Genomic DNA, 14,217 nt, shown 5'->3' with positions numbered 1-14,217 from the left:
TATATATATTTATGTTCACAAATAAATATCAACGTAAATTAACTACAGTATTTTGGTTAGTAATATACCCTAAGTGATGTTGCACGGGAAACCGTTTAATAGTATCGTCGGAGTGTGTTCCTTTGCTCCTTAAGGAATAACATTTCTCCAGTAACGTCAAAACTTGCGTGTGGCATACCAGTTGTTGTTGAAAGGTGTGGAAGAGCTGAGAGAAAAAGAGGTAAATTATACCTTCCAATTTGCAGTTACAAGGTTCAGTTGAAAAATAATCATAGGTTCCACCATTTGTCTTTCTCCTCTTGTAATTTTCTGTTAAACTTTAATTATTAGATTGCTTCTTCTCGAAGTATAAAGGGAAGTGTGGCCTTGAAATTGTTCAAATTCCGTCTGTGTTTAAGAAGCAAAGGTCAGTTTTAAATATTAATCTTATTCTTAGTCAACGGGAAACGTGACTGCGGATAACTTTGCACCAGAAATTAAGAATAATTTGCTGCAGTATATTTGTCACCATTTTCGATTTTTTTTGTTTTTAATTTTTTAGCGCCCTTTCAATTAAATTGTAATTTCAAATTAATTAAAAAAATAATATAATTTGAGTTTATTTTTGTCTAGATATTTTTTTTTGTCTTTCATTTTTTTTTTATTTGCACCTGTAAATATACTTAACAACCAGCAAATGAGATTTTCTATCCAAGCATGGCATAAGTTTGCATAAGTTGGCACCACTCGTTTGAAACGTAAAGTGATGAGTTCGTTGCCAGTCTTACAAATTGTGATTGAAAAGTTTTTATTTTTTGATTCTGTCTATTTAGGAGGTCCATAAATTTGGCAGGCGTAAGTCCATATTGATTTTATTAAGTAATTGTGTACGTTAAGTTTCTATCTGAGCGATAATTTAGATCATCTAGATTAGAATATAATTGTCTCAGTCGGAAATTTAGCGTTGTACGTTTTGTCTTGACATGTTAACCTTCTGTCATAGGTAACTCCTAAATAAGTTACAGTGTTTGATTATAGTATAGAGTGATTGTCATTATAAACTGAAGGGCATATCTTGTGTCGTAGAGTAAATATGACTAATCATCAATAAATAAATGACTGATCAATAATAAAATCATGCTAGATAAATTTCATATTGAAAAATCTAGTCGACAATAGAAAAGGAAGTAACGTTCTTAATTGTAAAATATCATTTTATTGATTTTCTGTTTACATTATATCGTTACAAATAACGTTGTGTCGGGTCTTATAGGGTCTAATCTAAAAATAATGTTTTTGGCCAATATTAACTATATCATAAATACTCTTCCACCATTTTGTTATTTTCACTTAACTATACATGAAATGTATAGTAAGGGGCAATAGTACGATTGTAAATTTGATTTTATAAGGGAAATACACGGGTTATTCTCCCCTAACCAAGTATTCCCCATAGCCAAGTGGTGTGTGCTCGTGTTTGTCTGTGTATCAGGGTACATGCGAATGAAACATTAATGAAAGATCGAAACCAAGCGTCAACATGGGACTGCCACTTTGATCCTAAGCGAGTAACCTAACATTCAAAATCCAATTAAACCTGTTAGTACAAGAACCCAAGAGGAGAAAAAAGGCAGTTATCTCACTCCAATTTTTGATTACTTTAATGAAAACTACGTATAACTAATAGACAAAATTGATGAGTCTACCAAGTATAGGTAGGGGGAATAAAAAAAAAGCGGCTGTTTCAAAGCGATAAAAAAAACTAATTTTTCATTCGGAGCTCTATATCTTAAAAAGTAGGAACATTACAGGAAAACCTCAGAGAACGTCATTTAAAGAAGAGTAAATTTGCTAAAATATTAGCACTAATAGAGTTATTTACGTTAAATATTTTTCGAGACATAGCTTTTTAAAAAGCAACATTTCATAAAAATGTTGTATGGGACGTACTGAAAATTCAGTAGTTAGTGAATTTATTCTGAAAAACATATAACTCAAAAACCATATAACGTACAGATGTCTATTAGCACTCAAATTAAAGCTAGTTTAATGAACTATATAGTAGTTTCTAAGGTTCATCTTCGTAGGAGTAATAGTTTTCATGAAATTTGCTAATGTAAATTGATTTATAGTTGTTTGGACAAATTTTTATTTGCCAAATTTATATTCATATGTGAATATCATAAAAACTACTACCCCTACGATGATAAGTGTCATAAACTACTTTATAGTAAGTTAAATTTCCTTTATTTTGAGTGTTGGCAGACGTATGTGCGTCTTATGGATCTAGAGATATATTTTTTCAAAAACCCAACATTTTATACGAACAACTAGAAATTAACAGTGTGAATTTATTTTGTCAAATATCATAAAAGACTAGTCCTTCAAAGATAAACATTATTAACTATTTTATAGTAAATTTAACTAGCTTTAATTTGTGCGCTGGCAGACATCTGTACGTCCTATGGTTTCTGAAATGATGTTTTTCATAAATCAAACTTATTGTCCGAACAACTATAAATCAATCTATTTTAGCAAATATCATGAAAACTACTATTCCTAAGAAGGTAAAGGTCAGAAACGTCTTTATAGTCCATTATTCTAGCTTTAATTTGAGTGCTAATAGACATCTGTACGTCACATAGTTTCTAAGGTATAGATTTCTCAAAATAAATAAACTAACGACTAATCTTTCAGTAGATTTTTAAGAAATTTTGCTTTTTAAAAAGCTATATCTCGAGAACTATTGGACGTAAATAGCTATCTTAGGGTTAATATTTCAGAAAATTTACTCTTCTTTAAATAATGTGCGCTAATGTGGTTTTCTAGTGTTGTTGGTAGTTTTTAAGATATAGAGCTCCGAATGAAAAATGAGTGTTTTTAAAGGTTTTGAAACAGCCGCCATTTTTTATACCCCCTACCTATACTTGGCAGACTTATCAATTTTGACTATTAATTATACATAGTTTTCATTAAAGTGTTCAAAAATTGGAGTGAGATAACTGCCTTTTTTTCTTCCCTGCTCTTGTACTATTTGATCCTATGCCAGTAACCTAACATTCAAAATCCAATCAAACCTTTCCTATTGAGAATCTATCCCTAACCTTCTTCAGGGGCTTCTTATGTATAGAACGCGACAGTTCTGCTGTCATAAAAAGAATTTCTTCCTCATAAACTTGACCAGAAATTTAAAAAAAAAATTAAAATTTTATACTAATTAAAATCTCTCTATTATAAAAAAATGATTTTAGTAATCACCGTGTAATATTTTATTTTAAATTAAAGTACCGGGATAAAGACTTGATTTTTTTTTTACTGTTTATTCTTAAACTATTACACTCTATTTTTCAATATAGTGTAATAGTTTAAGAATAAAACAATTAAATGAACAGTTTTATAATTTTTAAAACGAGGTTTGATCCGCCGATGGAGGTTCCTCTCTAGTTATACATAATATTAATCTACACTGACTATACAATTTATATTAATCAAAACTTTGAAAAATGTTTATATTGATGTTCTAATATTTTCAGTAAAGTTTCGGCGCAACTGGTATTATCAAAAAACGTTTTCAAACGACTAAAACTTTTATATAATTTTTTAGTCATTGATTTTAAACTAAATGCTCAATATTCCATAGTTCATTTTTTTAAATATCTATTTAATTAAATAATAATTGTTTTTTAGTCATCAATTAAACAATTTTCGTCGTACTTTGATTAAAAAAATTTTTGCCCGGTTTCAAGGCTGAAATACACCCTATTTTATATTTTGATAAAATTTATATTATTATGTTTATTTTACATTTTTTATTTCAGTGATTTTTTCTGTACTAAACACGATAATCGCCCAAAAAAAAAAAAATCTTTTTTGACAACTTACGGTCGAGAAAATCTAATGAACTTAAAACAACAAATCGTTTGAGAATTCAATTTTTGATATACCCTCTCCCGGCCAGGTAAACTCTATTGCCTGTCTTGATGAGGGATTCTCAATTATCATAACGGAATCAGAATAAAATTTAATTCTCAGATTATGTTCTTCGCTTTAGTTCGATTTCCAATACCTTTTCCGCGCAAAGTGTCAAAAATAATTAAATTTCCTTCCGTTTTTTTATTTATTATTTTTTTTATAATGTATGCCTTAAGGAGACGTTGGTTTGAGAAAAATTAACGATACAAAATCTTTTTTAAATTAGATTTTCTATTCATTACAAATAGTTTATTCTGAAAATTTGGAAGATGCTACAAAGGCGCCTTCACTACTAAAAGATATCCATTCACAATAATTAAGATCTACCAAGTTTCATTTAGAAATTACGAAAACCCACCAGATATATAATATACCATTGAAAGCCAAAAAAATCAGTAAATTTTAATTTACAGTAGTAGAAGAGTAACGATAAACGCATAAATTAACTGAATTTATTAGTAAATGTTTTCGTGTTTCTATGGTTGTTACGGCAATAATCAGTTTTTACATTTGCTAAGTTATGTATGAAATTAATTTCTACTCGGTGTAGAGTGATAAGTGAAGTCTGATGTGCGTGCTGCTCCAGAATTTTTTTAAAAGTGTAATAAATATTGGCTGTATAAACGTTTTAACTCCTTAATTTGCAACTAGTAAGCGAAGTGGTTGAATTCTGATTCAGGTTTTAACTGCCCTTTCATTACAAAGTGAAATTAATTTTAGGGTCAGTGCATTAAAATATTACCAGCGTCTGAAACACACACATAACAAAGTTAACTAATTTTCATGCATTTCTTAACACCAGCACGAAAACCATGAAAATCCACCTATGAGTTTTGCTTTACAGAGGCAATTGTGTCTCTCTTAGATATTTTCATCGGAAATATTTTAATAGGTAGATACATATTTTCGAAAATGGAGTTGTTTTTTAGTATAATATGAGCTTAAAAATAAGATAAATTTTGCATTCTTTATGTTTACAATTTTTTTTGATTTTTCAGTTCTTGTTGATTACGAACGAACTTCTTAAAAGGTCTTCATTGTGGCTGCTTAGACAATAAACATTTATTTTACATTAAAAGGTGTTTAAGCAATATATAATTACATTAATCTTGCTTCTTCATATCTGTGTTAGTTATATCAACCTCCTTCCACATTTATCTATATATTATTTTGCCTTTTACTTAATATTATTATTATTTAACTAATTATTTTTACTTTAATAATTATTTTACTTCTCTAGTTTGTATCCTAGATAATTGGAATTGAACTTTTGCGCTAATCTTTATTTATTTTCTTATGCCTCTTGCCTATGTAGCTATCTGCTCTCTTCTCTTTGTTCATTTTCCTTTTCTTTTGTATAATAAATAAAAATTGTATAATTAGGCAGAATCTTTACACTTTCTTGAAACTAGTTATAATAATTATTGTGATGAATTATAAAAGTGAAAATTAACTGTGATTAAAAGTTTTAATTTTTATTTTTAACATGTTGAATTGACAAAATAGGGTAATTGTGGACTGAAGTTACTGACCTGGGCAGAATAGTCTGCATAACATTTTTTAAAATTGATGAGGTTCTAAAATTTTATTCTAGGATGGCCAAATTGGCCGAAATGTCGGACTTCGGAAGAAATATAAGTTGTTTTGAGACTAAAATCGGATAAAATTTATTTTATTTAAACAATTAGTTATTATTTTTATAGTACTTAATACAATTAAGTTTGGGCCCTGACAGGTGTAAGATTGAATTAACATTTTTTTAAGCCAAAAATATTTCTGGCCTGCTTGATCAACTATTACTTTGAACATTTTAAGCACTAGGGAAACACTCCAGCTTTATAATGGAAGTCAACTTGTATTGTAGAAAATTGGACCAATATTCTGTAAACATCTACATAAAGAAACCATTCAAATATTTTCCAAAAGATATTTTGAAATCTAAGAAAACACTCTTCTCAATATCTAATGATTCAACCAAATACTGGTAAAATAGGGTATTTTTGACATAAAAAATCAATATAATAGTCAATTCAGAAACCCAAGCATATATATGGTATTTTAATTATTATGGAAACAGAATTAATTTTAATTTTTAGTTTTAAAAAGTAACATTTTTAATCTGTGTACCAACATATGGAAAACGCTAGCCGCCATGATGGTTTCTTATGTGACGTCATTTAGACATAAACAAAACCCACTGATTTAACAATTCACACTCTTTAGCTGTATTTAAGTTATCATGTTGAACCTTTTCAATCAAAGGAAGCCTTGGTCTTTTACTTAAGGCAGATGGAAGCTCAGGTAGAGTAACCAATGTTTTAATTTTTTTTTTTCACTGATCTCAATAATTTGTATCGAACATAATTCTCCATATTGTTTTCTAACTGGAAGAAAACATCATTTCATTTTTAAATACCTTATCTAGACTTTCGGAATAAATATAACTTCGTATGAACTTACAATCTGTATCTTGCATTATACTTATATCGAAATGATCTTTACAAAAATTTAATATTATTTAGATTCGATAATAATTTTAGATTCCTTCTAGCCAGCTTTAACCAGATGTTTCTAGTTTCAACATGTTTTTACTTTTTTGATAAACAACTATTTTGAAGTTTTTACAGTAGTATTTTTGCTACTAGGCATTACACAAGAAAAACAAGGAACATAAATCATAATAGATAATTGCTTAAATAATAAAGAAAACGAAAAAAATTAAAATAACACTGTCACAAAAAAAAAAATTAATGATTGCTTTTTGGCGCGGCAAAAAAAATATCCTTCTCATACTTGATTTTCATTTTTTTTTTAATATATTTAATTGAGAAATTAATTTGCTTCATAAACATTGTTTGTTATTTTCAGAGTGATAATCTAAAATATAATGACCTAAAATATGTTTAAATAGTCTCATCAACTAGAATTAACGAATATCCTAAAAAATAGGGGTGATCTATACCTTTTTTGTGGGGTGTACGTATGCATAATGGGTATTTAAATTAGTATATTTCTTAAAATCTACTATATTATTTATATTTTTTATTAAGTAAATTGCCTTCATTTTTTCTGGGTTTTTTTTTTCTAATATTTAAGGATTTTGAATCTGTATTTATAGTTTCCTAATATACTGCTCAGCTAACGCAAAAATATTTTAATTTTTACATTTGGTAATGGAAGTACGTTGTTTAATCCTAACTTTTAATTACTATAAAAATAAAACCACTATAAAGGAAAAACAATTGTTCACTGGAGGAATAATTTTATAAATCTTCACCATTAAAATTATTGTGTAATATCTATGTTTCAAGACTTAATAGCAGTTATACATAATTAGCGAATATTAATTATGCATTAATTTTATATTATTTATATTATTTTTAAACTTATTTATCCAGTCAAGTATTTCTTTTAACCAACTTTTTACTATATTTTCCTTTTAATCTATGTATTAGTTTTCGTTTGGTAAAATGTATTTATTTGTTTGTTTCACTGTAAACTGATCTACTGCTGTGTGTATTATTTCTCTGGTTTGATCTCACATTGCTGTCTAATAGTGAATTTGTTTAACGGGTCACTGGGGAGTATCTGAGAGGGGGAATTCGGGAGAGTGAATCTGTTGATCAAATGAAATAAAAATTGTGAAATGGAAGGGACAAGAAAGGGAAAGAAAAAAAGGAATAAATTAAAATATTTGTATTTAATGTGTAGACTGGAATTGATTTTGAAAGAAAACACTTTTTCCCCACAGTTTTCTTTTAAAGAAAACTGTGGGGAAAAAAGTGTTTTCTTTCTTTTTTATTATTTGTTTATTTTACTGTAAAATAATCATGTAAAAATATGTAATTTATATATGTTCGATCACGGATTGATTAGTATACTGTGTTATGTAGCCACCCGATGTATTTGGGCAGAATGGATGCATTTCTCTCTCCTGGTAGTAAAGAAATAGTGTGATAGAATCTATACAACTCTAATACTTATTGCTCTCGAGTGTGGCAGATTATATTACTATCTCAATAAAATATATCATTATTTGTTATTATAGTAGTAAAGAAATTTTTGCTCAAGTTGGTAAAAGAAATAAAGAATAGAATTACTTCGGCGGATATGCCATATAGAGGTTTAGAACGAAACGTAACGTGCCGAAGAGATGGGATTGTTTGTAAATTATTATTTTCAATCGTATTATGCAGTTTTATATTGAAAACATTTCTACTCATTAATTTTCGTGTAATTTTTTTTTTTATTTCCTTTAAAGCTTTTTGCAATTTATCATAAAATTCCTTGATTAGTCTTAATTTTATTCTTACATGCAATTTTTTATAAGAAACTGCCTTTCATGCAGTATAATACAATCTAAGAGCAACTTCAGATAGGGGATTAAAGTCTTTCTCGTTTTTTTGCTACCCATTTTATAATTAAGTACCAATAATCGAAAAACATTGATTGCTTCTAAGTATAGGTGTCAAATCAATTAACAAACGTCACTGCTTGCCTCATTTTTCTCATATATGTTTCGTTATTTCCCTTTCAATATAAAAGTTGTAAAAACCATTTGAGGGGCTTTGAAACTTGTCATGCATATGAAACCAATCTCAAAGTGTTTTCCTAATCCAATAAAAGGAAAACATATTCCAACTTTAAAAGTTGTATAAGCCATTCTGTCCCTGTGTTATAAATTTTTATTAAATTGACTTTAAAATAACATTTTTTTTTTGTTATTGCAGCAGAAACTTTAAACTAAAACAAATTATTTTTTTGAGTCAGAAATCCAAATTCACATTTATTCAGGCCAAAATAAGTTTTTAAATTATCCTTTTATGAATTTTGTTTTCTATTTATTCATTGCAATTTTCAACTGTATTTACATAAAAACATATTGAGTAAATTTGATGTAATATAAAAATGGAGTGATATAGGCATGTCGAGAAACTATCCATTGGTAGCTCTCTAATCATATTTTTATTCTAGAAGGTCTCGAGGCCATTTTCTTTTCAGGCGCCTCGGAGGAGGAATAGAATCAGGAATAGAAGAAGGAGCAAGGTTAGAAACTAGAGGGTTTTGATGGTTAGGCAGTTTATAAGTTTATAAGATAAATATCTGGTGCAGTACTCAAATCTCAAAGCTTTTGCTTACCATTCTATTTTCAGTTGTAATTAATTTTTGCTATATTCAAAACGGCAACTTCTTTATTATGCAATATGCTAATCCTTCTCCTTTGTAATGTGTCCCTTAGTAGTAATAAATTTAAATTATTATTTTATCGTATTTCCACCGTTGTTATGACAATTGCCAAAAATGTAAGACTGTTGTCATAGCAACCACGGAAACACAAAAATATTTATTTTCACCTAGTTAGACATAAATTTCTTTCATAGTTTTTAGTATACTGTTTCTTTCTGCCAATAATAAGAACTAGTTAATTATTCAAAATTAACTTATATTTTTGAAGTTATAACAAACTTCAGGTTATGGTCAAATTTTGTCATGGTGTCAGTGTTCACTGAGTTCCAAATATAGGTAATAGTGAACATTCAAACTGTTCTTAGGAGTTGCAGAATATTTCATTTTTATTTTATTTTATATGGATTATTACATTCATTAAAGCTTTTCTCAAGTCCAGTCTATAGGTCCTCTAAATTATGAATAAATTAGAGATCTAAATAATAATTAACATAAAAAATATAATTAATTACACCATTTATAATTACACCCTAAGCAGGGAGTTGTCAAATGCTGTAGGTTTCTCATTTCAGTTAATTTTATGGAAACTATATCCCGATTTTTCAAAGTTCGTATTTAGAATCGTATTTAAATGCAGAAGAATCTTTCCTCCTCAACTGAGAACAGAAACTCACATAAATGATATATTTTCACTGACTGATCTCCAACACAAGTTTTTTCAATTTCCACTCAACTTTAAAATTTATTTGGAGCCCTCTTGGGGTCCACCCAGATTTATAAATTGGGTACTCTTAATCGAGTAAAAATCTAGCGGTCGAGCGTGATTCTGACCAAACCACCTCCTTGCACAACCGTAACAGTACTTCCTTACAAAGTACTGCACCCATAACCATTCATAGGTTGTAGCTGTACAGATTTTAATTTTTTTAAAAAATATAATTGAGGACAGCCCAAAGTACATGATTAAAATAGCAAATATTGATTTCCCGATTCTTACTAAGGCATTAAGTAACCATGAGCAATTTTTCGCCCTATTAACCAAATAATTAAAAAATGAATAAACGGGTATTGGAGGAAGTACGCAAGTCACACGAATTAATATTTTTTTATCATTGATTATTTACAATATTATCAATTGTTTTCAACAGCTTGAGGCACCTTGCCGCCTACAATGTTAAAAACAAGTCACAACAATCTGACCAGCCTTGGTCATGTTACCCCTGATCAGGGCGTCTGAGAGGTTCGGTAACACGATAACAACATCAAGCTAATTAATTGACCTAGTAATTATCAGAAAACTGGAATCAGACAATAATTGGTTTGACAAACAGCTAGTGATCAGGCTAACAACACAGGTCCTATGTCTATTTATGCGATCCCCTAAACCGAAGGAGGGTAGTTGGACAGATCCAGGGGCTGTGAGAGGATCTCCACTGGTCTCCGATGCAAGTAGGTGCACTGAGTTTGTAGTTGAATTTTGACATCTAAATCATGGGGTATTGTTAAATTTTTCTATGGGCACGATTTAATCTTTTAATTTTCATAGAAATTTTTTAAATATTTAATTAATGATCGTTAGACATTTTATATTAGTGTGAGTATGGTCCATTAGATTCTTCAATTTATTTTTCTAATTTTCAAAAAAACAAATACTGTTTTTTTGCTTTCCTTATTGATAGGAACTATGCTGTTGGAACTTTGACTTCCTGTACCTGCATACTTTACCTGTACTTGGTGATACTGTTCCAAAGTTTGTGACATATTCTGAGTAGCCCATCAGAATGCTTTTGAGTTATAAGATATAATATATCCGACCGAATATTAGATGGATTGACTGAATCCCAGTCTTAAGGCCATGGCTGACCCTAAGACTTTACGATGTTGAAGACTCCAAATTACAGATTATTAATATTTGAAATGTCATAAAAATTTTTTTTTTAATAATTTTTAATTTATTGTTATTTACAACTGTATACATATATACACATCAAGTAAATTTCCTGTTAGTTATATTATGACATGATACAAACATGTGGAGAATCTACCCATTGATAGAACTCCAAAAACATTTCTAAAGGAGAAGATCTCGAGGCCATCTTCTTTTCAGACGCCTAGAAGGATTATTAGGTAGTGAAGGAGAAGCCAGGCTAGAAACGAGTTGGTTTGGGTGGTTGGGAAGTTTATTATGGAAGGATTGGTATCTGGTTCTGGCCAAATCGGCAATATAGGGGACATTGAGGTCATGATGGATGATTTGATTTGTGACAAAGTAAGGAGCATTAAGGATTTTGGACTGTAAGGATTGGATTCGAGAGGAATTAGATGGTTTAGTGGAGCCCCATAGCCCAATTCCGTATGTCCAGATAGGCCTTATAATAATCATGTAGATCAGTCTTTTGGATTGGAAGTTTGGACCGTTTGTCTAGTAAATGTTGTAATAGTTGGAATCGACGAGCAGTTTCCTGTCTTTTCAGTCTTGTATGAGGATTTCATGGCAATCGTAAGTCCAGATTTAGTCCTAAGTAACGGATCTGTTCAACAGGAATAAGTGGTGTATTATTAAAAGATACTGTGGCGCAAGACGAAGGTTTACAACGAAGGGTAAATGTGATTTGGTGGGATTTATTGGAATTTATTTTAATCCTCCAGTTTTGGCACCATGACATAAACATTAAAATGCAAATTTAAGAGTTACTTTTCGTCGTTATTGATTAGAAAAATCATAAATTAAGTGATAAGTGCTCAATTTTATCACAATCTTAGTGTAAAGATGGCACTGACGTCAGGATTTTTAGTAAAAAAACAAGAAAATAGTCAGAAATATCATAAACATAAGCTAGGCAGATTCAGTTTATTCTGCCTAATCTTCTAATTGTTAGTCACCTTTATGGTTTTTTTACGTCTTCTGTGCTTTAGGAACACTTAGCTAGACTAGCTATGACGTCAATGATATCCTTGTTTCCTTCATAGCTTGATGATTAACGACCTAAAATGATTACTTATTATTCTGTTTCATATTTTTAGCATTTTTCCTCTCTATTGGTTCATCACCCATCATCTTCATTTGTCTTAATATGATTTTTCTTTTTTAAATAATAATAAGAAAGCTGCTTTATTTACAAATTCACAGTAATGAAATCATTCTTTTGGATGTATATGCTTAAAATTACATTTAATTTGTGTATTTTGCAAAATATTGAGTTATTAGAGTAGGAAAAATTAAATAAAAAAACCAGCACACAAAAAAAGTATATATACTTATAAAGTATGGATATATATGTATATACCTTTAAGTAATTTAAGTAAACTTAATAGTTTAATTGTTAGATATGTATAAAGGTGGGAGTGGGGGTATTGCATAGCTCATTAGTAAGGCTCTGTGCTACAAACTCCAAGACTCGAATCCTGCTGCAGCAGAAAATTATTCTTTGTTTCATTGTATCCGTGAGTCACCCTGTGGGTTCGGGAGCCTTTTTTTTTTTTCCAAACCCCTAAAAAAATAATTTAATAAACAAAATAAAATAAAACAAGTATAATATAAAAATAAAATATAGTGTTTATCTGCTAGTTCTTTTTACTAAAGCTCCATTCTAAGGATTGACTGATTTTATATAATGAAAGTGCTGGTGGTGGGGAGCCCTCCGGAGTCAACCAGCCTCATAAAGTGAGTACCCTTCACTTGGGAAAAATCAGGTGGTTGAGGGTGATTCTGACCAAATCACTCCCTTGCACAACCGTTAGTCTAGTAAAAGTACTTCCTCTCAATATACTGCACCCTTATTGGTTACAGCGGTACAGATTTTTTTTTTTTTTTAATATTCATATATACATGTATAGAAGGAAAGAAATGAAATAAATATATGAAGAATATTAGCTTAGTAAAACCTGCTTTATTCTTCTAACCGGTATATAGAAGATTTGTTGTAATTGCCAATTTTTTTTTACGATCGATAGCAAGATGTTTTACTGAAGTTTGTAGCTGTTTGTGTTAGGACAAAGTGTTATATTGAGGGAAGTTGCAAGTCTTGGAGCTTGTTAGTTTTTGTTGTGTAGCAGGAGCAATTATTGATTATTCTCGTTGATAAATTTAGAATTAGTTTCAGTTTTCTATTATTTGTTGAGCTGCAAACGAGTGATGCATAAGTAAACTGAGTTCGAATAACTAATTTATAAGACTCTATTTATTTTGGTAGCTTAACATGATTCTTTTTTTAAATATGGAAACATTAAAAAAAAATATATTTTTTTTATTCGCATTATTATTTTCATCTGCCTTTCTATTGAAATGTTCTGTGAATGTGAGAGACCTATTAAGAATCATACCAATGTATTCTAAGGATTTTGAACAAGTGGCATGGGTTGAGTTTTTGGAAATGTGATTATTTTCATGTGGTCGGTGCTTTGTAAAAAGTATGGCGTCATATTTTGATTAGTTTGATTTTAAAATCCTCACAGGATTAATTCATAAGCGTTGTAGATCAACTAATTTAATATTAAGAACCGACTTACTACTGACTTCAGTGCTCTAAAAAATTTAAAATATTGAAAAAAAAAATAATTGCAGGTTTTATTAAAAATTTAATATGTTTTCTCATTTTAAAAGATTTGCCAGAGAACGCTTTCGGGCAGAAATAATATCGGAATTTATTCTTGTTGTATCGGATATTGGTAAAGTCCTAATTATTCGCCCACAATGTTCATTACTTGTAGAAAGAAAAATGTATATAAACTTTGTTAAGTTATTAAGCGATGGAAATAAATGTTGAAAAGTAAACTGTTGGTTGAACGTTTTGCAAACATTTATATATTCACTAATATAGACGCTGTTTCTTTAGGATTCAATTTCTTGCATATTGAATATTTCTTTAAATATTTTTTTTACTTAACATAGTTTCTCCTAGCATTTTAAGGCATGTTATAACATACCTATATATATGTGAACAGGTATTATTAATTTTTTTTTTAAATTTCAAAACTGTTTATTTATTGATACTGACATCGTTGGGCAATAGGTGATAGCTGGTCACATTCACACTAAAATAAAAAAAAATATGAATAACAAAATAAAATAAGAATAAA

The 14,217-nt window shown here is 29.4% G+C and overlaps 1 protein-coding gene across 2 annotated transcripts in view; it reads left to right on the top strand.

Annotated features, from left to right (window-relative positions):
• Nucleotides 1–14,217, top strand: part of FMRFa (FMRFamide) — a 182,422-nt gene that overhangs the window by 92,124 nt on the left and 76,081 nt on the right. The window contains exon 1 of one of the 2 annotated variants that reach the window (XM_067047110.1): nucleotides 10,561–10,587. The exons of the other annotated variant lie outside the window; for it this stretch is intronic. Within the exon in view, the coding sequence (XP_066903211.1) occupies nucleotides 10,582–10,587 (6 nt within the window). The 5' untranslated portion in view covers nucleotides 10,561–10,581. Of the gene's footprint in view, nucleotides 1–10,560; nucleotides 10,588–14,217 lie in introns of those variants that run through there. 2 annotated transcript variants of the gene reach the window in all.

Source organism: Halyomorpha halys, unplaced genomic scaffold (assembly GCF_000696795.3).
Source record: "Halyomorpha halys isolate HHAL.00 unplaced genomic scaffold, Hhal_1.1 Scaffold697.1, whole genome shotgun sequence".
NCBI lineage: Eukaryota > Metazoa > Arthropoda > Insecta > Hemiptera > Pentatomidae > Halyomorpha > Halyomorpha halys.
Note: the sequence above shows the minus strand (reverse complement) of the source record. Positions and strands in the feature narration are given on the sequence as shown.